The 27,484-nt window shown below is 47.6% G+C and overlaps 2 protein-coding genes across 3 annotated transcripts in view; one reads left to right on the top strand and one right to left on the bottom strand.

Annotated features, from left to right (window-relative positions):
• The window catches only part of Dusp10 (dual specificity phosphatase 10), a 36,792-nt gene extending 12,373 nt beyond the window's left edge, over positions 1-24,419 (bottom strand). The window contains exons 1-2 of one of the 2 annotated variants that reach the window (XM_051148074.1): positions 24,262-24,419; positions 21,119-21,973 (exon numbers count right to left, since the gene is read on the bottom strand). In XM_051148074.1, coding sequence (XP_051004031.1) covers positions 21,119-21,932 — 814 coding nt within the window. In that variant the 5' untranslated portion in view covers positions 21,933-21,973; positions 24,262-24,419. Of the gene's footprint in view, positions 1-21,118; positions 21,974-24,036; positions 24,054-24,261 lie in introns of those variants that run through there. The other variant, XM_051148076.1, reaches the window with a different exon arrangement.
• A 42-nt stretch (positions 24,420-24,461) lies between these two features.
• Positions 24,462-26,050, top strand: LOC127190820 (relA-associated inhibitor-like). Its single transcript, XM_051148077.1, has one exon. It carries the CDS (start codon positions 24,979-24,981, stop codon positions 25,717-25,719), a length of 741 nt encoding a protein of 246 aa, XP_051004034.1. The 5' UTR covers positions 24,462-24,978; the 3' UTR covers positions 25,720-26,050.
• Positions 26,051-27,484: the final 1,434 nt, after the last annotated feature.

Here is a 27,484-nt window from a genome sequence, read left to right as displayed (position 1 = left end):
CACTGCCAGAAGCGACAGCTGATGACAGTCATGTAAGTTTCCACAACCATGACAATTAAAACGCTCTGGGCCTACTTTCACGCGCTCCTGACTTTTATGTGAACCGGAGTCAAACTGTAAGATCTCCGAGTCCCTGTGCCAGGACCCAGCTTAGGCTTTGCACAAAACCCTGTGATCCTAATGGGGGAGCAGGCCCCAGCTCCTCCCCATCCACCTGCAGCTGGCCTCTGCCTCCTGGTCCACCCCTTTCCCTCATTCTGACCTCTAGAGTACATTGTGACATATGTACACCTGCCATCCACACACACAAACAAGAAATAGGCTGGGTGAGGGAGCAGGTGTGAGGAGGCAGCAGTGAGAAGGTTGGTTTCTCCAACCTTGCATACCTTACAGTTTTGGCCTCTTGTGCTATGGGAGAACTAATTCCAGTTAAGTTACCCAGCCCAGGGTGTTTTGTTCTAGCAACTTGCTGTGGTGTGGATGTGCTTTGAGAGAGTACGCAAAGTACAAATACTAGGACCTCTGTCTGTTGTGTGGAAATGTTGACAAGTGGTGGAACCTTTTAACAGGTGGGGCATAGCAAGAAGTCATAAGGTCAACAGATACCAGGCTTAGAAGAGGAGAATGTATTTCTCACATGACCCAAGTTAGTCCCAGGGACAGCAGGCAAAGGCTTGAGTGTCTCTGTGTCTCCCACTCTTGACAGATGATCTTGTTAGCACATATTTCCACAACTGAACAAAGTCCTTACTGAAGCCACACAATTTTGAACTCCTGACTTTTAAAACTGAGCATTTTGTTATCTCAACAGAAAAAAACAAAAAACAAAACAAACAAACAAAAAAACCCAAGCTGACTAATACAGTACCACTTTTTATTTTATTTCCCAGTATAACTCTGTATATATGTATATGCATATTAGAAGATCTGCTTTTCAAGAGTCACACCAGAACTTGTGGGCTACCTAAGAACAAGGCTCCTGAGAGCCAACCTAAGTTGACACCAAACCTTATAGGTCAGGCAGAAGTCCAAGGTCAAGATGGAGGTGGGGGTGGGAGCTGCCTAAAGCACTTGGCAAGCCCATAAGAGACAAGCACATAGAACCTTCTAGAACTTTAGTTCTACTTGCTGGCAGCATTCACAGAAGTTATCCTTTCTCAAAGTCATCCCTCAGTCTCATCATGGACCAGCCATGGCTCAAGCCAGTCCTGAGACATTTTTCTGAGCCAAGACTTGTCTTCACTAGAGACTTTTTGTGTGGTTGGGAGAGCATTCTGTATTATGTCAAAACTCTACCTTCTCTGGTTAATCCAGAGGAGAAGGGGAGCCCTCTGGGGTGACAATGTGAGGCTGAAGAGAAGGAGTGGTCATGGGATGGTGCTGTAAGTCAAAGCCATCTTTTCCCCAGGAGCTGAACCACATATTTTATTCACTCCATATTGCTCATTTAATTCTCTGAAAAAGGGGCAAATAATTCTTAACTTTTCAGGGCAGGAGAAGCTTAAATACTCAAGCATTGCTAAACAAACAGATACAGCTACTCATGAAACCAGCCCATCCGGCCCCAAAGGAAAACCTGCTTTACCGTCCATGCACCCCAGGACCACATTTATCTTAGGCCTCAAATTAAACACATCACAACTTCACAGCGAAAATATGTTTCCCAGTGGGATTTAACTAAAGTCCAATTGAATAAATCCCTAGAAATGCCCAGAGCACTCCTCAAGGGAGTGCATTCTTCTACCATGAAACATTCCCACTGGACATTGCATTCAGAGAAAGTCATCAAAAATCATCTATGATAAGAGGAGGGAGGAGGAGGACAAGGTTTTAAGTGAGGCCTGGGATGGAATCCACGGCCATGGTGTTGTGGGGAACTGGCCACTCAAATGCATAAGCTTGTCTTGAAGGAAACCCCATATTCAAACAACGGCTTTTACAACCATGGGCTTTAGAATGACCCGAAGGTCAAAGGGCCTAGACTAGGGGAATTCAGGAGGTGACAAGGGAAAGACTCAGTCGCTCCTGTCACAGTTTGCAATGCTTTCTTGAGCCAGAGGTTTCAGTCCACAAAAAAGTATAGCAACAGCTTTCTAAAGCCAGAGCTAAATAGTTAGCAAGGATGAGTACCAGCCATCAGCTGCCAGAACGAGAAGGCAGGAGCTGTCTCTGCAGCCACGTACCACAGTCAGATCACCCACAATGGCTGAGCTTGGCAAGGTCAAACTGCACCCAGGCATGGCCTCCATTCACACTGTGAGAAACCTCTGGTGGTGGGCGTTGTAGTGCCAGGCTACAGAATCCAGTCAAGAGCTGGGATGGCCTCAACCAAAACTGCCAGCCTGTGTCTGAGGAGCTGAGCTCGGACCACACGTTATCAACATGAGCTCACGGTTGCCGGGGAGCCACCCAAAGTCACAGTCACTGCAGCCTGGGACGTGAAGGCCTGACACTAAGCACTCCACACCTGGCACCTTGGAACTTCGCAGGCACAGTCCAACACGCCCAACACAGCACAGGGTGGAAAAATCCTGAGGCCAGGCACTCACAGCTACTCTGGAATCAAGCCCATGGGTAATCCTTAAGCTTCTCTCCCTCGCCCCCAGCCCCCAACATTCCTTAGGCTCAACAAAGCCTCACTACAACGCAAACCAGGAGTAGGTGAGCCACAGTAAGAACAGTGTCAGGTGATGAGGCCTGAGGCCTATAGGATCTAACTGCTCCAGGGCCCTAGGGTGCTTTCTGGTCACTCTTTCAGGGTTCCTTCAAAGTGACATGTGATACAGAGCAATACACACCCCAACTCTGTCTAACTGCTGGTACCCTGGCTTCTATAACCCTGGCAATCTCCAGAGGCTAGAGTGACTCCATGTATGCTAATGAGCTGACTAGTGGTCTGGGAGCCTTAAACACCCTCTGGGTAGAAGAGGTACCAGAAAGCACAAAGCAGGGTTAGAGGCTGGGGAATTTGAGTTCCAGCCCTCAATCTTGCTCTAAAGATGAAGATGACATTGAGTTGCTCACCTATGGCCAATAACTTAAAAACCTCTTCAGGTCAGGCTCAGGAAGGTTGTTTGGTGTCTTCATATCTTAGTTTCCTTCTGAGTAAACCACAGCATCAATGGGCAACAGAGTTACTAAACAAATTATTCAGTGAAATTGTAAGTATTCAGTCTGTGCCGTCTACTCTGAATAGCAAATGCTCATTAAATATTTTTAGATGAAATGAACATTGGAATGGGCCAGAAAGGGCCATTAATGATGTGTTGTTTTGCATTATGCTAAGGACTTGGCGGATTAAAAATAGTCCCCAAAGATAAATCTAATTGGAGAGAAAAGAAGGGACGAGGATGAGGAAACATTAGAAGAAACTGTAGCAAAGTGTGGATGCCAGAACATTCTGGAAATATTGGGGAGGCTGGCCTGGAGGGTGCCACGGGCTGCAGCTCGTGCAGGCAGGTGTGGGGTGGGTGAATTATGTTGGTCCCAGGCTGAGGAAGAGGTAAAGAGACAGCATCAGGCCTTACATGTGACAAATGGGTCCTCCGCTGGGGTTGAGACCTAGATCTGTCATACTTGGTGGCCTCTAACCTCTTCCCTCCTCTCCCATGCCTCACATCTTTGGACATTCTTCATAGGCAATGGATGACAGAGATAGATGAAGAATGCTTTTGAGAGACAAGGTTGAGAGAAGTCAGGGAACAGGCCGGGTGGCCCTGTTCAATTCAGCATGCATCCATGAAGTGCTGTCCCAGACATACGTCTAAGAAAGGTCTGGCCTGGCCCTCAGCCCTGGCAGTTCTTTCACCTAAACAGGATCAACAGTCAAAGATGCTTTGGACAGGGTCTTCATTGACCCAGTGGCTCTGATTTTCTCTCTCCCTACTGACGGACCACAATTCCAGCCCTGCAGCCAGGCATTCCTGGGTCCCCCTTATTAACTCTGAGCTGGCAGGCAGCTTATTTACATGTGAGGTTACTTAAAATCACATTATCAAAGACACAGACAGCTCAATGGGTAAAATACTTGCTGGGCAATATGAAGACAGGAGTTCAAATCCCAGCACCCACAGAAGAATCCCAGCATCCCTGTGAGGCAGAGACAGGAGAATTCCAGGAGCTCACTGGACACACCAGGCAAGCACAAGTGCACCCCTCTGACACACACCACACACATCTGGGTAAGCGCAGGCACGCATAAGCACGCGTGCACACACAGACACACAAATATAAAGATAAGTAAGATAGTGGGATTGTATCCTAAGAGCTTTTACTTCAAAAATGAGAGCTTTCTCTCCCCTGAAAAGGGTTCCTACAGCCCTTGCTCGCTCACAGGGCTGTAGCTCATACTTGCACCTTGGATGGTGCACCTTGAAGCCTGGGGCCAAGCATTTGGAGGTACTATAAGGAAGAAGGCATCCAACTCTGGGGCTACCTCTTTTAGAAACTGAGGCTGACACCTCAACCCTCACCTCCTCTGAGGGTGGCAGGAACTGTCGACACCTTCACCCTTCACCGAGGCGGGTGGCCGAGTTTCTGTCAGTAATTTGGCTGGACAAGTGCCACCATTAAACCTCTAATGACCAAGCCTGGATTGGTGGTGGGATGCAAAGTGCCCAGGGCCAGACCAAGTTAGCAGGTTCTCAGTCCCTGTGGGCGTTCTAGGATACCTCACAACTCTGTGGCCCATTTCCTTCACTCCTGTTTCTTGCAGGAACCCTCCCTCCAAGTGATGACAGGGTTTTCTTTTCTTTTCTTAGGAACCCACCTTCCAGAGTGGCCCCATGGAGCGCCTAGAGGAGTCAACTTTCTAGGAGCTGCTGACCTAAGAAGGCTGTGCTGGACAGGCCTAGTCTGAGCACGGCTAACACGTAATAGCCACGAAGGGAGACCGTGTCTATTTCAAGCCAGGAAGGAGAAAGCAAGACAAAATAGACAAAAATAAACATACGGGATCATGGCTAAAACATCCAAACAGGGGTGTCCAAAGAAAAGACATCGTTGGGTTTGGCACCGTAGTTACGAGACATAGTAAGATGCGTCACGAGGGTATGGATCCTAGCAACACGAATGAGTGAACAATGAAAATCTCTCACTTAGGGTGTTCCTGTACGTCGGTTTCCTTAACGGAACAAAGTCTCAACATCAGTACTCAAGAATCTCTGCTAACAAAGAGATGGCAGCATGCTCCGGTCACCACGTCCCTGTGGTGATGCAGTGGGAGTTGAAATAGAGGGGGCTCCCAAAAGGTGGCAGCCTGGAAGGATCACAGGTCTGCCTGCCGACACGAAAGCTTTGTAGTCTAAAGCTGAAGTGCCAACACCGCATCGTTTTTTGTAGGACCGGAGTAAAGCTGACTGTTGTCACCAAGGAAATAGATGAGCAAGGGAGCCTCGACATCTTAGCAAGTGCTGCGGTGTTCTCTTAATGCCAGGCCCTCAAGCGGACGCAAGGGGTGTTCTGGTCTCAGAACACTGCAATGTAGCTCGGACAAGGGACTCCAGGGTTGACTCTGGCTGAAGGCCATAGTCCCCAACACAGTTGCCCTCGCTTTCAAAATGCCAGTTACAAATGCAGCACTTCTGGGGCCACTGACATCTCTAAAGACTTATAAGTTCTCTGCTCCCCATAGCACCTTGGGTTCAAGAATTCACTAGGGCTGGGCTCACACCTTTAATCCTAGCACTTGGGAGGCAGAGGCAGGTGGATCCATGTGAGTTCGAGGCCAGCCTGGTTTAGAGAGTGAGTTCCAGGACAGCCAGAGCCACAGAGAAAGCCTGCCTAAAGAAACAAAAAACCAAAAAACAACAACAAAAAGATTTCACTAGGCTGAGTCACTGAACTCGGGAAGGCACGTATGCTTATGCCAATGGTTTAACATGAAGGATCCAAACCAAAGCCAGGAGAGGGAAGTGGCTCACAGTGTAGGCCCTGGGAGTATTACAAACAGCATTTCTGTGTTCGGTCCTGTGAAATCAAGACACTCCCTCCTGCTAGGCCTCCACCAAGCTTGAGAGGCCATGCTTTTGTGCTAGTGTCTCGTTAGATGCGATTGGAACTGAATCATCATCAGCTGCGATAGAACTCAAGCCTGGGCCCGCTTGCCTCTTCTGCAGAGGCTGGCTAAGTGCCAAGCCTCCGCTCTCCAGTCACAGGGCTGGCCCATCTGATGGATGATGACCCAGCTCAACCCTTGAGTCATCTCATTAACATAAACTCAGGTGTGAGCCAAGGGGCTCTGCTGGGGCGGCAACCAAGGCACTTACTTATCTCTCTGTAGATTCCAGAGAGTGAGAGGTCATCTCCCAGAAATCAGAGCCAGAGGGCAGAAAAATAAGTTTACGACAATTCCACAGTGATAACAGGGTGGACCTGAGACTTCATATGACTTCCCACATGACTCTGAGTGGCTCCTGAGACTTCAACTGCTCTAAGTCTCTATTTTCTCATCTAAAAAGCAGCGAGTGATACCAATTATCATTATCCTAAGACTGCCCTCATTGGATAGAAACGTAAGCAGGTTACTTTTTCTAGTCACCATAAACAATATAAAAAGGAAATAGCCCTAAATTAACCCTAATAATGTATTTTACCAAATTTATTTATTTCTACACTCAGCTGAATTCTTTTACATTGCAACCCACGAAGGGTGTTTGAAACCCAAAAGCGTATGACTCAGATCAGCTTTGACTAGCTCTGTCGACCAGAGACAGGTAAGGCATGTCTACTGGAGGCAACAGCTCAGGTGGATGTAACATCCTCATTAAATGAGTGCCTGCCGAGTGCCAAAGTCATTATGCCCATGTTAACAGAAGGGAACATGTGTTTGTATGTGTGTCCACATGTCCACATATACAACATTAATGACCAATAACAAAAATTAACAGTTCTATAAGCTACATTGTGTCAGAAAGTCAGCTGTCTCCCCCAAAGATGTGAAACAGCCACTCTTTTCTCTGGAAAAATAACACACCAATCCATTATCCATAATACATTCTGTTTCCAAGCCTCATATCTCCTCAGCATATATTTTAATCCTTGCAAAATCAAGTAGCCATCCATAATGGCTTTGGATGGGCAAAGACTCCTGGAAGGTGCTACGTGGCCAGATGAGAAAGGTTTGAGAGCTCTGAGTGGCTGTAGAGAGAGAGGGAAGGAAGAAGCTGGGGCCTATTGAGTCACAAAATGATGCTCGTGGTCCTCTTGGGTTACTTTTAGAGCCACCAGCCAGGAACCCCACTCCAATGGGTGGGAAAACCTGTACACCTAAAATGACCCCAGGAAGATGGTCGCTCCTAGGAGATGAGTGTCAAGGTTGTTATTTGGATAGCTTTGGAAGATCTAGGTCTCAGGTCTCAGAGCATTTTCAAAACTTTTCACAGGAGATATGGACGCTGGGCTGGCAAGATGGGCCAGTAGCTTAAAGTGCCAGCTGCATAAGCATGAAGTCATGAGTTCGCAGTCCCTGGCAACCATGTAAAGTCTCTGGAAACCATGTAAAATCCAGGTCCATTGATGCACATCTCTGGGGTTGGTTAGGGAGACAATGATCTTAGAGGGGGTTCACAACCCAACAATCTAGCCCAAGTGCGAGAGTTAGTTTAGTGAGAGAGCAGGTTTCAAAGGTGGGTGGCCCAGCTGAGATGGCCCGGCAGGTAAGTCAGCGTGCTGCACGCATCTGAGTGCCTGAGGATATTTATGGTGCCGTGTTTCCGTGTTTGCTAAAGGACTTTGGGGACTTTAGTGGTGTACCTAAAAATGGGACATGGGGGAAACAAATGTATATACTTAGCATCTCACAGAGTCTAGCTGTCTTTTCTCACTGGGTCTTTAATGTGTTTTATCAAGGCCTATGAGATATCTCAGAGGATATAGGTATTTGCTGCCAAGCTTGATAACCTGAGACCCTGAGACCCACATGTTAGAAAGTAAGAACAGACTTTCACAGGTTGAATTCTGGCCTCTACGCTTGTGCTTTCTCTCTCTCTTTTCTCTCTCTCTCTCCTCTCTCTCTCTCTCTTTCTCTCTCTCTCTCTCTTCTCTCTCTCTCTCTCTCTCTCTCTCTTTTCTCTCTCTCTCTCTCTCTCTCTCTCTCTCTCTCTCTCTCTCTCTCTCTCTCTCTCTCTCTCTCTCTCTCTCTCTCTCTCACACACACACACACACACACACACCCCTAATGCAATAATGTGTTTTATCAACAGTGTAAAAGTGCGAGCGATTCAGATAGTGGATTGTTTGTGGCCCTGGGTGATCTTTTATTTCCAAGGAGTATCAGGCTGCTTGGGGCATGCAAACTGCTTCATTGTGCTCCGCCCAGAGGACAAAGACAGGGTCACAGCCCATGTATCGAAGGATATACAGCATAGACACAGATGACTGACCCAAGGGATGGTGGGTCAAGGGCAGGGGCTTCCCTTAAAGCTGAGCACTTTGATTGGTGGATAGACCTTGTATCACGAGGGAGAAAGCAGGAACTAAAAGTGACAGCAAACTAGGGCAACAGAAAAGATAAGTCCTAGCAGGCTGCTGGCTCCTCTGAAAGGGGTTGAGGGAAGATGGAGAAGCGGGTTCCCTCCAGACTTTGCTCTGTTTAAAAACCTGGGCACAACTGCAACTTCCACAAAGAGGCAAATTGGTTGATCAGAATATAGCTGCTGAACAGATGACAGCGTTGGAGAAGAAAATCTATGGTGACCATAAAGGAAGTAGAGGAGCTTGCAGCATAAAATGAGAAATCAACTTGAGTTTCTATATGAGAATCTACAAACCATGCACATATATGGGTAAAGAATGAAGAGAATATGTAAAAATGAAACCAGGGTGGTCAGGGCAGGGTTAGTATATCTTTTTTTCCCCCATTCTAAAACGTGTGTGTATTAAGGGCTTTTACTAGCACTTAATTTTCTTCAGTTTTCGTACAGAGAAACTAAATGTATTTTTCCAGCACAGCCCAATTCAGAAAAACAAAAGGACCTGTGTAGTCATCTGTCCATCTCACTACAACACTGAATCTTTTCCAAACGTTGAAACAAGAAGATGCAGCAAGCAGCACAATCTCTCCTATTGCTTTAGTACTGATGTCAGATCACGTTATGAAATTATGTTACTAAATAGTCCTCCTTTTTAAAAAGTGGATGGTTTATTACTACAGCTATTTCATATTATGACTATGTTGAATTTTTAACCAATATCAGCTTTTACAGGCCAGGCATTGTTTACAATACTTAACTAAACAACTCCCTGCTCTATCCTCATCTGCCTCCATCCCATGCAAAACAACATCACTGTCATCTCTATTTTCACAGACCTGGTAACCGAGGCACAGAAAAGTTCCCTTATTGTCCAAGTGTGAAATGACAGGATCAGAGTTCCAAGTCATCAGTCTGCCCCAGAATCTTGGCTCCTAACCACAAACGTCCACTTCCTCACAAGGAAATGAGAACATTTATCATAGGGAGGTTGAAATGTATGTGTGGCAAGGCAGAATCCTAGGCTCACCAAACAGCCCACGAGGGTCAGGCATCCTGGTGCATGACTGTAGCCTCAGCAGTTGGAGGTAGAAACAGGAGGATTAGGGGTTCAAGGTCATCCTCAGTAAGAGTGAATTCAAAGCCAGTCTGGGGGAGGAACTGGGGGGAGTATGAAGTCTAGGAATGCTGGAGGAAGAGGGAGGAGAAGGAAAGGGAGAGAAGGTGGGGAGAAAGAGAAAAGAGAGAGAGAAAGAGATATAGGAAACAAAATGGTAAAGAAATCACAGAGCGACCTAACAGGATTTGCCTAATATAACTTAGAAACATAATAGCATTATATGCCCATAGGGGCTTTAAACATCTAAACTATAAGCTACCCATATTTTCTTGGGGGAAATATTCTCTTTCCAGACCTAGAAAGTGACTGAGTTGGACCAAGATCTCAATAAGAACTTTCTAATTGCATCCAACACGTTTCACGAAAGTAGCCTTATTTCTTTTTTAATCTAGCGCACAGTGACCAAATGCTTGATGAGGCAGGACTGTCAGCATTGGGCTCCTCAAACACATCAGAAGCTGTACTGAGGCTGTCATGGTCCAGAGAAGCAACCTCATCACATAGATGGAAAAACTTATCAGTCGGGTTCTATTGGAAACTCTCATAAAGGTATGGCTTTCCGTTTTCAGACTAAAGAGACTCATAGTTTTAGACTTTGTTCTTTCGTTCCACTATCCCTATAGCCTGTTCCAATGGTTCTCAACCTGTGGGTCCTGAACCCCTTGGGGGTCATATATCAGATCTCCTGCATATCACGTATTTATATTACAACTCATAACAGTAGCAATATTACAGCTATGAAGAAGCAACAAAGTTGATTTTGTGACTGTGAGTCACCACAACACGAGGAGCCGTATTAAAGAGTCTGAGCACTAGGAAGCTTTAGAAGCACTGTCCTGTCCTTTCTGCCCCACCTCTGCAGGACTCAGATGTCTGCTGGGCTTGAGTTTACATGTTTCCAATAAGTGAAGCTGGGTGCCTGATCCAAAGACAAGAGCCTACTTACAGGCATGCTACTCATCACAAAGGTACTTGGGGCCACTGAGCTACCGACCCCCATCCAGCCCCTAGTGGTATCTCAGCCTTGGACTACAAAAGGGAAGAACAGGTGAGAAGGGACAGGAAAGGAGACACTTCCCTATCTCCTCTTTCATCTAGTGCCCACTACAGAGAGTGGAATATATCAATATTACCATCTTTTTACCTATATTATTAGGGCTCCAGCCATTTAAAAATATACTAATTAGAAGTCCCAAACATAAGATGCCCAGGTTCCACCATATACCAGATCAAGGGCCGAAACCTCCCAGTGCTAGCCACTGGTGTTTGGATGATGCAGGACCCTGACAGGGCAGCAATGCAGACACCAGAATGAGCACCGACATTTTAAAAGGTTCTCTAATTGAGTTTACTACTAAAAAGCAAAGTAAACAGAAAACCAAAACTTATGGCACATCATGTGTTAACGTTCCCAGAGTCTGGGATAGAACTGGGGTTAAAAATCACTTCCAAAGTCAGCTTTAAAGAGAGAGCAAGCCAAGGAAATGGGGGTAAGGGGGTGTGTGTGTGGGGGGGGCGGAGAGTAAGCTGCACTTAACTGAAGGCACCTTTGAGATAATACACTCACCAAAGAGACTCACAGCCCATTTTTAAATAGGAATGTGATTGGCCTGAAATCAAAAGAACAGTTTTGTGCTTGTCCATCTTCTGGGGATGGGGATACACTAAGAGCTTCCGCATGCCTGCCAAGTGCTCTTCACCAAGCGCACATCCCACCACCACTGGCCTTTCCTGCTCTCCTCTGTGTTTCTTCAGGACAACTGTAGTTGGGAACTGGTGCAAGCCAGTCAGCAACTGGGACGGTGCACTAAAATATCACATCGAGAGAATTGTATGACTCACTCTCTTCGAAATCTTACCATTAAAAAAAAAAAAACAAAAAAAAGGGGGGAATGTCTTTATAAGAGTGGAAATACAAATCTCAAGAAAATCGTCCTTCAGTAATGACTCCAAGAGAGAAGCAGTGGAACTCGGTCTCAAACCCTGGAGCCCAGAACTTAAGCCTGGGGGCGGAGCTCTGTGGTTGTCACCTCTGACCTCCAAGTTATGACCCCTCACACATACACACACTCCTCTTGCCCCATCCCCTTTCCATCTGGTTTATTTTTCTTTTTCTCTCTTTCCAGTAGCAACCTTTGGTATGATTTAGAGCAGTGGTGGTGGCCCTCAGGGTCCCGATTCAGAGGGGGCGAGAGAACTCCCTCCATGGAATAAATAGAAGGTAGTGAACTAGGCAGCAATGCCCTACCCTTCACAGAAGTCTTACCTCAGACACACAACAAAGTCAGGGAGTGCCTACTACAAAGTGTGAGATGAATGAAGCAAGATGGGCCTGACATCACCCTGGACCAGGTGTGCTTCTGCATACTTGATACTAGAAGTAGACAACAGACGCCCAGTGGGGTCCTCCTCACTGTGTAAGACAAGAAACAAACCTTTCAGGAAACACAAAGTACAGTTGGATATTTTTTTTTCCCATGAAATTTGAGTCTGGGGTGAGGCTGTGAGGAGGCTTTTGACATACATAAAACATTAAAGAAGTCAGATCACGTGTTGAATCTACACCCATTTTCTCTTTGTGAAGGCACTTTTACTTTGCCAGGGCAGAGCACGGGTTGATCACTTGCTAGCAATGCGTTTAGATGCCAAGCTGGCAAAAGGCTGACTCGTGGTGGCTCATCTTCCTTGTCAACTTGACTGGACTGAGAACCACTTAGCCGTCACACCTCTGATGGTCTATAAGGATGGTCCAGAAAGAGGTAACTATGCAAGGACAGTCCCACCTCAGGGGCAAGGGCTTGATACCAAGTGAAAGAGGAAGGAAGTCTGGTGAGCCCAGTCAGGAGCTAACATCCTCAGATTCCTGTCACCAGGTCTTCCTCAGCATGGCAGGCTTTTCACCATCAAACCATCAGCCAAAATCAACCTTTCCTCCTGAACATGGCTTTCTGTTGGGTATTTCATCACAGCAGTGAGAAGGGTAACAAATATTTATGATGTAACTGCCTTTATTCTCTGTGAAAGTTCCAAGAGGGCGCAGCTTATTTCTTATGCAAAGTAAAGTCAACCTTCCTTTTCTTTAAGCTGCACAAAATATGGGTCTTAAGGATGGGAGGGGACAAGGATTTACTAATTTTTAAATAATGACATCTGATATAGATATATTCTGGAAACAAACATGATGCTAAAATTTTGCTCTTAGGTTCTGGGGGCTGGAGAGATGGCTCAGAGGTTAAGAGCACTGAATGCTCTTCCAGAGGTCCTGAGTTCAATTCCCAGCAACCACATGGTGGCTCACAACCATCTATAATGTGATCTGATGCCCTCTTCTGGCATGTAGACAGAGCACTGTTTACATAATAAATAAAAAATATTTAAAAAAAAATTCTGTAGAAAAGACATCATGATGAGAAAGCACTAGCAAGCTGAACATGAAACGTGACTATTTATTTTACAATAAAAGTTTGTTTTAAGACAGGGTCTCAAGTATCTACAAGGACACTTGAAAACGAATGCATACTCATTGTCTGCTTTTTTCTCTTTAATGTTTCTGAATTAGGAAGATCAGAGTCTAAATCAGGAGCACATATGGTACGTGGAAATGTAGTCAATGAAAATTTACCAAAGACAGATTGTGTGTGGCAGGACCTAGAATCAGCAAAAAGACACGCTTCTGGGCATGCCTGGGAAGGCTGTTTGGCTAGGCTAAGTAAGTGGGGAAGACCATCCTAACTGTGGGTGTGAGTCAGCATTCCTGTGGGGTGGGGGTTCCCAGACTGGAGGAAAAAGAGAGAGCAAGTGGAGAACAAGTTTCCATTTTTCTCAGTTTCCTGGCTGCAGCCAAGATGCAACCAGCTGCCTCAGCCACCTTGTCTTGCCCACCACGATAACTGTGTGTCCCTTCAAACCGTGAGTCAAAATAAATCCTTCCTGGCTTCTGGCTGGAGCACCTTCTCAACAGGAAAAGGAAATTAACCGGGGGGTCTTCATCATGTGTGGGGAACAGCCGTGGCTTCGGAGCCACAGAGAACTAGGTTTCCATCCTAGCCTCGTACCTCAGAATACCACTTGAAAACATAAAAAAAAAAAAAAACCAAAAACCTAAAAGCTAAGAACAAGCGGGCCTTCTCTCTGAAGCGTTGTTTGGCTGGTCCGTTTATTTCCTCTCACAAAGGACGCACGGTGAAATTAAATACAGGTCTTGTTCCTATCAGACACAGTCCAAACAGTGAGGTTCAAATGAAAAAGTTTCACTCTGCTACACCGAGGAACCGAACCATGGAGGCTGAAAGAGCACGCGATAGTTCCCTTTCCATTAAAAACAGCAAATCGTTTCGTCTCAGGCCACAGCCTTAGGAAAAAATTCTGTAGGCCCATGTAGTGTAAGTAGAGGAAGCTAGAACCATTCTTGAAAAAGGAAGCAAAGAAAACAGCACAAAGACACTTAGCAGCACAGCATTTCCTGAAGATAAACTGTTCTCAAAATAAACTGAGGGATGGAGAAAATGCAACTGCATGCGCGCATGCGCGTCCCCCCCCCCCGCCCCCCGCGCACCCACGCACCACAGTCTAAGGCTCTTGAATGCTCTTTTCTTAGCATTTAGATTGCAAACACAGACAGGACAGACACCCCCAACTTCACACAGAAGGGGCGACCAGTAGGTTGTGAGACCTAAGATGGAGCCTCTCTACCTACCAGGTATACAGCCTCGAGGGCTTCTGCAGAAGAGCGGTTAGCATCGAAGATGTTGAACTGCATGTTTTGTTTTTCTTGCAGCTCTGAGGCTCAAACCCAGGGCCTTGCACCTGCCGAGCAAACACTCTACGCTTAGATGTCCCTTTCCCAACCCTCCACATGGATATGTCTTAGCATATTTTTTTTTAGCTCGTCCTGAAAACAGTAAGTGCCTAAGAAGATTGGATTAAGTCAATGCTAATAGTTGGCTCACATTCCAGGAACAGGTAAAATCTCAGTCATGAGATACTGGTTTCCAGAATCCTTCTGCTTGTCTTTGTGGTTGTTGTTTTGGATGAAAACTTGAAGAAAAAAAAAAAGGTACTAGTATTCAAAAGGACTAAGTGGAATTATTTTATCTCGTGTCTTATACTATGCACCGTGTTGCTAGATGTGGCAATAGTGTGCACTCATACGTCAGTGTAGGAACCTGGCAAGCCCTGTTTCAGCACCAAGGACCAAGGCTCTGAAATTAATCATGCATGTGACCTTGGATTAGTCATAAACCTCTCCAGGCCTCATTTCCATAACTGCATAACGAGCTTGAACTAGATCAATGGTTTTCCAATTTCACTGTGCAGTACAATCATTTGGGGGAGCTTTTAAAAATCATGGCATGTGTGCAGGCTGTACCCTAGAACAAATGAATCGAAATTTTTGTGGCGGTTATGGGGGGGGGGCATGCGCACCTAAGCACCAGAGACTGTCAATCACCCGCCATTGGCAGCACAAATAGCCCTGGGTACCAACATAGAGTCAGCGGCCTTTCATAGGTAACTAAAAGACCATTCTGACGGTCAGAATTTCTTAAACTGGATGTGGTGGCACATGACCATAATATCCTAGCATTCGGGAGCGAGGGCAAGATGACTGCTGAAAGTTCGAGGCTAGCCTGAACTCCACAGTGACCCAGGCTCAAAATAAAAACAAACAGAATATCTTTAGTGTGTAGTTAGCAGTTGGTACCGAAGTGTATGAAGGTGCCTAACCACTGTCATATGGCATAATTTCTGCCCAAACTGCTTTCTGGGGATCTTGGAAAATGGAGATGACTGCTGATCACTGCAGAGAGAGCTAAGGAAACATGGCCGTCTATAGGCCTCTGCCCAAGGATTCTTCTGCCCTTGTCAGACCTCCTGATGGGTTGACCCAAACAAACCAATTGGGGAAGCAGACCTAGTCTCCCTTCTCCCCACTCGTGCCTAGTATGTTTTAGAAACGTAACTAGGTGGGCTGTTTTCCTGCCAGTTGCCTGACCCTGTGCTACTTCTTGGAATCAGTGACAGCTGCCCACCACTGCCAAGCATTTCCTGAACTCATCTTTTGACAACCCAGGTGGCTTGCACCCAGTTCGGTTCCCAGATCTGATCCGCTAAGTCCCCACAGTCCTGGGTGCAGAACAACTTGCCCTTTCCCTCTAGTTAAGTTCCACGAGTGTCTCAGAGGCCACGGCGCTCTGCTTAGCTAGAGCTGGATGGACCACTCTTTATCACCTCCTCTCTGCTGTCCCAGGCCATGAGGAACTAACTACCCAGCCTCACAATAGGGAGAACGGAAGCTTCTTCTAGGAGGTCACCCCTGAGGGGTCACCTGGGCTCCTTAAGCATCTGCATTGTAGCCCCATGGGAAAAAGCTAGCTATAAGGCACAGAGGGGTAAGAGTAGATAAGGAGGGGACGCGTGCTCAAGGCCATCTACCTTTCAGTGGCAATTAGGCAAGGAGGGCGGGCAAGTCTGTACCGCGTCAGGGGAGCATCCAGGACCAGCTCAAAGACATGAGCAAGCATCAACTCCCCTCTTCCCCCATGGTCCAGCTCCTCTATGCCACTCAGGGTTGCAGCAACCTACCGCCCCCTCCCCCCTTCCATCTACCCTTTTATAGGCAGACTACAATCCTTAGTCCAAAAATAAACCGAGGAGAAGAAGCCAGAGAAAACAAAGTTGAAAAGTTTTAGACTTTCATTATTCTACCCAGACCATTAGCTGGACAGATTTATCGTCCCGTTTTCCTAAACTCTCCTACAAATAAATACTTCTAAGGGTATGCCCAAATTACTCAGCCTCTTGACCCAACATGTTTTTACAATTACTTGGCACAACTGTATGCTACTTAAATTAGGTAACAGTCACTAAGTTATTTTTAGGCCCTAACAACACCACACACACACACACACACACACACACACACATACACACACATACACACACACATACACACACGCACACACACACACATACACACACACGTGCGCGTGCGCGCGCACACACACACACACACACACACACACACACACACACACACACACACACACAGAGGCACACAGCTATACCTAGGCTGTTGTACTTCCTGGAGAGAAGAGCACAAACTATCTTTTGACTGATGCATCTCAATCCACAGAAATAATGCTGAGCTACACGCAGAGAGTGCTCAGCGCGGGCACTTAGCTCTGCTGACTGTTTTGCAAGCCATCGCTTATTGAGTCCCTAAGTGACAGTCAGGAGAGCACCACTGCTGTGCCCTCTATGTACAAATGAGGAAGCCAGGCAAATAGAGGCTTAAACAACTTGCCCAAGGACACCGAATGGAGGAACAGAGAGGCCTTGGGCCTGCTTGCTCATCTGCTGTTCTGCCTTTATTTCTCTTCTTTTTCTTACAGATCTTGTGTTTGGCATTCAGCCTTGAGTAGTAATCAGGAATTCAGGATAACGAGAATAAAATGTGTGCGATGTAGATAATGTCTTAAAAGAGCAGACAAAGAAAGGGGGCTATATTACTCCCCCAAAAGAAAGCAGAGTAAGACTACTTCCACAGGGTCTCTAATTTCTTAGCACCGTCTCCCCCCCCCCCCCCCCCCCGCAGTGCCAGGCAACCCTGCTCTGATTACTAATATTTCAGAATCTGGTTTGACTAAAGAAAACTGTCAGCCCAACTTTGCTCTTTGTTCAGGTATTAAAAGGGAGGTTTGAGAGCTTGGGGGGGTGGGTGGGGTGGGATATGTATAACATGAACTTACATATGCTATCTTTACACGGATAATAGTTCAACTCTGCTTGTACATTTTAAGAGAAAAGATTTCTCACATGGAAATGCACAGTGGAGAGTTAGAGGAAGCTAACTCCCTGGGTTCGACTCCTTCCCTCTGCATCAACCTTTTAAGCTACTTACTTCTCAGTCAGCCTTCTTTATTCTTTGACCCCTGCCCCCACAACCCCTTCAAGACGCCTCTAGTATAGAGCAGAGCTGTAAAGATCCAGAGCAGACAGTCTACCGGGGCTTTCTAAGATCTCACAGCATGTACAGGCCTGGGTTCTGACATGCCACTGCACAGGCAGAGACAGGCCCTGAGGGGGTCTCCTGGCTAGTCAGTAACAGTGGCATTCCACATTTGAAAAACCCTCCTGGGCAGTTATGTGACACTAAGTATTTATTTGGGAAAAAATGTCTATACCACTTGTAAAACACGCTCAGGCGAACTTAAATATCTAATGTTTCTCTAAACGTTAGCTATGGTCTATGACATAGAATATTCCAAACACAAGGAAGGGAAGACAAATAGGGGGAAAAATGTGTTTAATCTAGTTGGTGGGTATAAAGGTATCTGTTATATACTCATATACTTTTCTAAGTGTTTGAAATTTTTGATCATAAAGTCTTAAAGGCCATAGATATTCTGGGGTGGGGGGGGGGGTAGGAGGGAGGTAGGAGACATACCCATCCCACATACCTAAAGGACAAATAATTTCGCTGAACCCAGCGGCGTTAAAAAGGAAAGTAGCCTTACAAACATGACAGCAAAAACAGCACCTCTCATTTTCGAAGGTCAAGGATTATCAAAAGCCTTCTATCTTAGACTAGACACCAAGTTACAGTTGATTAAAACAGTCACCAAAGATTAACTCTCTAAAGATCTGTTCCTGTGGATCGCTCTGACGAGGCTGGCCAGAGGCAAGGGTCCTTCAGTGGGTAAGAACAGACCAGGCGTAGGCTGGGACCTAGGTCACAGCAGGCCGGGACTATAAATTAGAGCGGAAACTTAATCCCAGGGGCTTCTGTGCCTCCGATCAGTTTCGTCCCAACCTGACACTGCTTGACTAAAATGGCAACCGAGCAGCCACTGAGCTCGACAGGCAGCTCCAAAAATGGAGACCATGGCATTGAAACTGAGAGACATAAAAGTTGGACTGGGAGGGTAGCAACCAGTGTTTACAAACACGACCAGAGTCTTAAATGGATCGGGCATCTCCAAAAAAAAAAAAAAAAAAAAAAAAAAAAAAAAAAAAAAAAATCCCTGAAAATAAATTAACAAAGCCTGGGGACTTCCAAGCATATATTCTAACCATCTACCCCCACCCCACCAACCACATTCTCCCTACAAAATTCACTCATTCCAAAATGGTACCATTCCCGCATTAGCTGAAATACAATCTTAGATCACCAACAAGGGAAGTCCTAAAATAAGTCTCACAAGAGAAGTCAGACCAGAAGGCTCTACTTGATCCAATCAAGAACCTAGGAGAAGCTGCACACCATGCTTATTGAGAGAAGCACGCCTCGTCCTTCACCTCAAGGACACTCTGAAATTAACCTCTGGTTTGACCAGATAAGGGAATAACAGGGGGACTCAACGGCCCATTTCTTTTTCTACTTCCCTACCTTGGTCCTGATTTTAGGCCATTCCTCCCAAAGGTACCCAATTAATAATGATAACAAAGTAGACAACAAAAACCTTTTACTCCTGAACTATATATTTTCAACCAAATTCCAAGATATTTGAAGGAAAATTCCCCGCAACAAAACAAAACAAAACAAAACAAAAAAAAAAAACTACAAACGACCCAACCTCTACCACCAGAGCGTCTTCCAAGCTGGCCGCCACGGTGTCGCACCAATCCGAAATGACGAGCCCTCAGCGCAGCTGCCCAGGGCGCCTGGTGGTGAGGTCAGTAGCGTGTCCGGCCCCGCCCCACTGAGGCAGTCTTTATTCTGACACCAGTGAGCCAGCCCAGGCTGCAGGGATCCTCAAATGTATCCATGGGAAAGTAGAGGAACCCCTTCTTCCTCCACAGTCCCCAGGAGAGACACTTCTTGGCAAGCGATGGGCCATCCCTCCACCCACCAAGCTCACAGCAGGAGAGAGGAGAGGATCTGCTACACTGGACAGCCCTGTGTTCAAGTTCAGAGTCATCATAAAGTGAGCTGTTGGATACCTCTTCTTAGGTTACCTACACAAAAAGGGATAATTTTCACCAAACCAATCCCATCTACAGGAGAAGAAGAAGAAAAAAAAAAAAAAAAAAAAAAAAAAAAAGCCAGCAAATCTATCTGTTACAGGTAAGGAATTTGTAGATTGTGTTTTCTCATCTGAGGGGGGGGGGGGGGAAATACAAGATCGATTATGCCAAGAGAAGAGCCGCAGAGTAAAGTCAACCAAACTAGAATTCAGAAGTGAAGACCAGAGACACACAGCAGAACTCTGACATATTTGCGACTCTAGGAAACTTACTGCCGCCATCACGACAGTGCCCACAGCTTCTAGAACTGTGTAGAACTGTGAACCCACATATCCCAAGGAAAGCTGCGTCTTTGTGACAGTTGCCCACAAAGACAGCGAAGGATTAGAGTGGGAAGGGGCGTTACACAGCAAAGGGTGACTAAACTGTGTTTCCAAGAGTGGTACAGACTACATCACTTGGGAGCTAAGGAGGATGGGTAGAGCTGTTCCACAGAGACAAATCCTAGCTTGCTTACCTAAGCAGCCGGTCTCAAATGCAAAAAGTGTTCAAAGGAAGCTGGCAAAACTGATGATCAACATCACCTTAGAACAGTGGCTAAGGTGACCCCGCCAATCCGACCCCACAACAACACACACACACACACACACACACACACACACACTGCTCAAAACACAAAACAAAGATATTTATCACTCTCTCTCATGACCAGGGAGATATCAGAGGAGTGATGCTCAGAGCCCAAAAGGACAGTGTTGGAGGACAAAGAAGAGCAAGTAGACTATACACAAGGTCAGGGCAACACTGTATGGAAGAATCTCAGAGAAGAGGGGACAGCCCATTCCTTTGGCGGGGGGGGGGGGGGGTCCAATCATCATAGCTATTTTATACCAGGAGGAAGTGATGCATGGCTCCTCCTTGGAAAGAAGGAGAAGCCAAGTGTTGTCAGGTGACACCAGAAAGACTAGATTGTAGGGCAGTCCCTATGTCCATCCCCTTGGGGCTTCTGCAGAGAATTCATACTTTCAATAAGGCTTTATAAGAAAGAGCTGTACCTTTGTTGAAGATGACTATACAAGCAATGTGTGAGTCAAGACAGTCAGACAGGTGACAGAGTTTCTCACACACAAGGAACTGGCACCTGTAGACAGATCTATTTGTTATATGTCTCCTCTGGTCTATCAACGTTAGTTAGGTCTTGAGAGATCAAAACTTTTCCACCACTCACAGACTGAAACAGAGCTACCAGAGAAGGCGTGACTTGCCAATACCATCTTGGTTGTACCAATCACCTTCTGAAAAACCATCTCAAGTGAAATGTTTTAGGCAACACAAATTAGAAGCCAGATCAAGGCTGGGACTCAGATCTGGATAGCAACTCGTGGCTACTTGGATTTTCTTACTATACTAAAAGAAGAACAAGAAGGAAGGCTGTTTTGGTTCATGGTGTCTGGGGCGGGGGATGGGGGGTGAAGGCTGCCCCTTCTAGGAGAAGGTGGGGGGGCGGGGGAAGCTAGCTGACCAGAATGGTGTTAGAGGAAGGAGCAAGGGCAGGGATCTTTACCTTTCAACACCAGGGGGTCTTTGCCTTCTCTCTTCAGGGACTCGAGGACTGTGTGAAGAGGCTGGGACGGCGGCACTCGGCTGGGCTCATTGGTATTCTCATCATAAACTATAATTTCTTTGGAAAAGATCCTCTTAAAAGAGTCTTTGCCTTCCCTACAGGAAATCAAGTCTAAGACAGTGATCTTGCCTTGCTGCAACCTCCGCCGGCTGATCTTATCGGCACAGTTAATGTGGACGGCGCCTTGGATGTGACTCTTGTTGTACTCTATGAAAGGCCTGCAGTCAATGATGACAGGACCCTGGCTGGGCAGGTGACTTTTGCTGCATTTGGTCATCTTCTTCGCCAAGTCATTGGGGTAGATGATTTTGATGCTAGCTAGCTGCTTGGGAGTCCCTGCCACGGGGCTGCCCACCCCACCAGATGGGCCTAAGGAGCCTGTGTTCTCATTGTTGTTGACCATCTGGTTAGCAGGGCAGGTGGTCGAGGTTCCTATGGCGGTGGTGGCAGCGCCTGCAGCAATGGCTTGAGTCTGGGCCTGGTGATCCTTGTCGTAGGTTGCCACAGTGCAGCAGCTAGTACTGCTGCATCCACAATTCAGGGAGCGGGCAGAGCCGCTGGATGAGGGCATATACGTCAGATTCGTAGCCTTGAGGGTCACAACGGCGGCGGCGGCAATGACAGGAGGGTGGCTGCTGCTGCCTGGGGTGGCAGAGCCAAAGTGGCTAGAGTCTAAACAAAGGTTGAGATCCTGAGGTCGGACAGGCCTAGACAGTGCCACTACTACCCTGTCGTCTAAAGGAGATGGAGGCATGAGGAGGCTGAAGACTGGCAATTCAAGAAGAACTCAAGAGTCTGCAAAGAAGGGGAAAGAAGCAAAGAAAGAATAAAGTCACGTGACACAAAAGGCCGCCGCATCCAGTCCCTGGGAAAGACCTCAGCATAGCTCTGAGCAAAGTCAAAGTTCTCCTAGGTGCCCTTGGCTGTGATACCATTAAAGGCTGAAATCGGCTTTGATGTATACAGAAAGGATGCAACCCTGAGGGACCTTGCTCATTCTGATGCTAAGTCGAAGGTTAGACTTGGATGGACGCGATGTTAGAAATGGTAATGGGCACCCTTTCCTGGGGCTGCATCCAAAGTTCAGTCTTAGTGAAGGCAAAGGCACCAAGAGCTGAAAACTCTGAAGACACACGGGGAGGCTCTTACATTTATGCTGAGCCTCCCCTCCTGGAAGTCTATTTCACCTGGGATGGATGCATTTGTCCACCCTGACATGAGTTCTATTTCATGTCTTTACCCAGAGCCAAGGCAAAGAGATAGGCAAGAGCATTTGCCGGGAGCTCACAGGGATGACCAGATACGCATGGCAGCTAAATTTACATGAAGGGCAGATGTCAGCCTTCTGCGAGAATCAGAAGGAATGTGTCCTCCTAAGTCAGCTTCCAAGGCTAAAGCCACTCTTGCTTCCCGTTCCGTGGGATCCTTTGACTGTCCTCAGCACAGCCCTGATTTCAAAGCTCACACGTCTTCTGTTGGCTTCTTCCAAATCAAGCCTGTATATGCCCTCCCCCCTTTCACTGAGTCCTAAAATCAAATCTACAAGGAGTCAGGTCTGGGAACCCCACCCCAGGCTGACCCCATGGCCCATTCTGTGGCCCCATTCACCCTTACCTCTCCCTGTGCTGTGCCCCTGAGAAAAAAGAGGGGCTTGGATTTTATTGAGGCAGTACAGACTTTGCATCTCTGGTGGGAATTCTGCGAAGGATTTTCCATCCCTATACTGATATCCCTCTGGAAACAGTATGGATTCCCCGAGGGCAACTTCACTGACCCCTTTACCACAGACAGGCTAATTGGGAAGCTAGGAAGTCGTGCCCACAGGGGTTCCCTCTACCTCCTCCAAGGGTGCCTGCAACGGGTCACTTACCTCCTCCCCCTAGGCACAAGGCCACTCCACAACACAGTCATTCTGACTCCTCTACAGATGTGTACACAGGAAAGAAATCGAGCAAGCCCCAAGCAAGAGTCACTCACCCAGACGAACTTTAAGAGCTGGCTGGGGAAACATCATGGATCATCATCGGTCTACTCATGACCCACCGTCACTGTTCTCTGACACTGAGCCAAAGTGTCACTGGCAAAATCCACGCACGCACACACAGGAGCACATACCCACAGGAGCACGTACCCACCCGTGTTGTTATATCCCCACTGGCTCGGGTTTCTCTCACCCACCTTAGGATGGGAGCAAAGCATCCAACCTCCTGCCTTCCTCCCTCCCTCCCTTCCCTCCCTCCCTCCCTCCCTTGCGTAGTATTTTTTTTTTTTTTTTTTCAGAGCGAGTACTATTCCAGAAACTGTGACTGTGTCCCAGCTGGACCACGAATGCAGTCCTAGTCGTTCTTATTGTGTTACCTGGTAGGGGACGTTGGAAATCAGTAGCCCATTCCCTGGGAGCAGGTCTCAAAAACGTGTTCCTAGAGACACAGGCTGAGACCAGCACCTCCACACTGAGTGTGCGGCTCTCGCGCACAGGCACAGAGTGCTCTGAGATCTGCATCCTTGCAGCAGATACCTCTAAAGCCATCCAGTCTAGCCGGCCGGGGAAACCTCCCACAAAAACAGCGCTATCCTCCCTACCGGATTCCTCATTAATCTCCCTTCCACCACTAAACAGGGATTGGAGAAAAGGAAGAAGAAGAAGAAGAAGAAAAAAAAAGCCCAAGTGGTTGCAGAATGCTCTTTCTCCACTCCCGGGGCATGTAGCATCTCTTCTTCCACACCACCACTGAGCATCAGCAAAGCCTTGGGCTTTAAAAACTGCCACAAAGCATCTTAAGCAAACCAAAACTCATTTTCCCTCTTCATCCCAGGGCAAGGAGCTCCAAGAGTCTAAACCTTAGGACCTTCCTTACCTGATGTGGATCTCTGTCTCTGTCTCTGTCTCGTTCTCTGTTTTCTGTTCTCTTCTCTCTCTCTTCTCTCTCTCTCTCTCTCTCTCTCTCTCTCTCTCTCTCTCTCTCTCTCTCTCACACACACACACACACACACACACACACACACACACACACACACACACACACACGCGGGACCCTCCACCCTCCAGCTCTGACTGCCCGCCCGCGGTGTTTACCACTTACTTCATCAATAAGCGTAGCCCTCCACCATCTGGCGCCGGCTCCAGCTATGCGCTCGCGCAGTGCGCCCCCATTCACTCAGCTTCATTGATCCCCAGCAGCAACACAGAGTTACTTTCTCTTTTGCCACAGCGTAAATGTAAGCTTCGGGGGGGGGCGGAGCTGCCGCCGAGCGACGGCGCACTGCGCCAATGAGGACCCAGAGACCGCCGCCCGCTACCTCACAGTGGCCTCTGGCTAATAGAAGGCCGAGAAGGGCGGAGAAAGAGGCGTGGCCCCGCCGCGGGAAGAAGGCCCGCTCAGACGCGCTTGTGGGTTTGGTGTGTTAGAACGCGGGCGGTGATGTCATTGGCAACCAATCAAAAACTTAAAAGTGCCAGCCCGGGCCCGCGCGGAGCAGCAGCTCTCTATTTACAAGTAAACCCAGGCGGCAGGACGCGGTTAACCCTTCCCGGGACTGAAGTGTCAATGGCTTGCGCTGGCAGCTCCGGCTGAAACTGGTTCTTCCGACTCTCCCACGCCCCCTGGTGCGGACACAGGCCTCACGGCGTTTCCATTCCACCTCTTGACTCCAGGGGGAGGCTCAGAAGGGTCTGTTCAACTTTCTTGAGGCCGGAGGCGATTCGAAGCCGGGTCCCTCCATGGTTATAGCTGCGCCGCGCCGGACGTGAGCGGGTGCAGGGCCGGCCTCCCGGCAGCCCGGCTCGGCCCGGCCCGCAGATGTCGCTGCCCCTCCGGCTGCCCTACTGCTCTCCCGCGCGGCGGCTGCGAGCGGTGTTCCTTTTCCCCTACTTCCGTGTCCCCGTTACTCCCCCGCCGTCCCCAGCCTGTTCGCAGGAGCTCGACCCCGAACCCGAAGGCGACATCTGGGAGAGCTACGCAGAGGAGGAAGGCTGGCACTACGCGGGCTGCCACTGGGGGCGAGTGCTGAGCGGCCGCCTGGGCCCCGTCCCGAAGGGCTGGGCGTGGTCGGGCCCTCCGAGCGTCCCGCTAGCCCCACAACCCCGGTACCAGCCACAGCCACAGCCACAGCCACAGCCACAGCCACAGCCACAGCCACAGCCCACCGGGGCTCGGGCGCCTTCCCCCGCCACCTCCCCGGTCGCGGTGTCTTGGCGCTCGCAGTCCATTCGCCCCGCGGTGCTGGGGCGCCGGCCCTCAGTGGCGCAGGGCCCTAGGCGAGCCAAGGGACGCCAGCCTGGAACAGCAAGCGCGGGCGGGAAGGAGCCCCAGCTCTGGTTGAACAGCCAAAATGAGCGGCGGTTGAGGAGCATGGAAGAGCCAATACTAGGTCTCCCGGTTCCCCGAACTTTGCCCATCAGGAGGGTCGCTGGTCGGGGCATGTGTCCCGGGAAGAGAAGCGGGAAGCTGAACAAGCCTGCCACCGCCTCTCCAGAAAAATATCAGAGAAGCTGCAGAAGAGTGACCCTGGAATTCAAAGGAGTGGAAAAGCCCAGATGAACTATGACGAAGAAGCAGCAAAGAATACTAAAGCAATAAAGATTTTTTATATCTCCCTACCCCGTCCTAGCTAAGAGAGGAAGACCAAAATGTGAAGTAATTGAAGTGGAATAAAACATCATCAGCTCTATGGACGGTTCAGCTGTCCTTACTGAAGGGAGGTCTTTGAAGGCTTTAGACCCCAGACATTCTTTCACCACTGATGGATGGATCTAGGATCAGAAGGTGTTCACCTTAGCTGGCTAGGTTCTGTCAACTGAGCGTGACTTCCATGCAAGTGCACTCAGGTGTTACAAAAAAGATTTTCTGTAGTTCCTTTCTATCTACACACCCAAATAGACCAGCACTCACACCTGAATGTCAGCACACGAGTGTCTGGGACACACCATTTGCTCTTTAGATCTTTGAGGATTAAAAAGACTAGGCTGTTGGAGTTAGGCAGTATGTACTTTCCATGCAGGCCAGCAAAGAACTTCCCAGATCAATTTTGTAGGCTTAAAGCTGAAAGGGCACAGCCTATCCCTGAGTATTTACTAGAATGGGAAGTCTCCATTCATGGTTTGAGTTCGAGGTATTGGGTCTGACTCTTGTCTGTCCAGCCACATTCCTTGTGTTCATGTTCGTCTATGTATCTGTAAAATGTAAATTCCCCCGTCCAGAGAAAAGGATGGAAAGGTGCTTGTGGGAGTGAATGGGGGATGGTGGGAGGAAGATCTCTGTAAATTAAAGGATTGGGACTGTTGTGTTTGCTTTGGAAGGGAGGAGCCTCGGTCTAAAGGGACTTTTAAATTGTGGTTCACAAAGCCCTGAGTTGGGGAAGGGGGGCAATGTGAGAAAGAAATGTAATTTATTTAATGAGATGATTATCATAGTTTCAGACTAATACGTTGTTGCAATTCAGTTAACTAAAACTCTAAGTTGTCCAGGCTGAAAAATTGGGAAAACTGACAAAACTACTCATCAAACTTGAAGCAGGGACTGATTTCCATATCACTAACATATGCAAAGATTTGAGGGATTCTTTTAATTAGGCAGCACTGTTTGCATAGCTATACTCAAGGAAGAAGTCAGATTTCACATAGTTTTTTGCACTCATAATCTTAAGGTGCTTTTGTACAGAAGAGAGGTGATTTCATTCCTGATTTGGAATCATAGTGTGAAGACACTGTCTAAAACTTAACAGCCTTTAAGTTTAAATGTATGGAACCAGTCAGCCAAGGGCCATGAACACAATCCATATGAAATACCCAGTAAAGCTTTGATGTTCGGTTTTACTCCCAGTGAAAGAGTGAAGCATTTTCATCGTCCTTGGGATTTGTAACATGGCTGTGCTGGTTTGTAGGTCTGTCCTACACACTGTAAGGAGCACATATATGGTTTCTACTGGAGCCCTGCGCTGCATGTCAAAGTGAAAGAAGGAGGCTAACAGCGGCCAAGGTCCCAGACAGAAAACAGACACTCTTAGATGGACATGTTCAAAAGATTGTCAGGTGCTTGATAACGGTAAGGTCTTCAAAATAACACTGACGGTCATGGTAGATTCCTAGAAATTCTGGAATTAAGTTAGAGCAAGAAAATTTAGCCATATTAAATACCGAGATGAAGGTGATAATCAGCAAAATGCAGGGAAGGCATTGAGGAATAGAACATGGAGAAGTAGGAGGTGAGGGGTCAGGGAGTCAGTCTGGGAAAGATGGCAACACTGTGCGGCCTAGGGCAGGGCTAGCAGGAGCCCCTGGAGGAAGTGGCCCACACATGCTGAACT

This window comes from Acomys russatus, chromosome 6, assembly GCF_903995435.1.
Source record: "Acomys russatus chromosome 6, mAcoRus1.1, whole genome shotgun sequence".
Taxonomy (NCBI): domain Eukaryota; kingdom Metazoa; phylum Chordata; class Mammalia; order Rodentia; family Muridae; genus Acomys; species Acomys russatus.
Note: the sequence above shows the minus strand (reverse complement) of the source record. Positions and strands in the feature narration are given on the sequence as shown.

What these genes read in the sequence shown, in the direction of transcription:
- LOC127190820 (XM_051148077.1), top strand. Translation starts at nt 24,979, where the DNA reads ATGTCGCTGCCCCTCCGGCTGCCCTACTGCTCTCCCGCGCGGCGGCTG.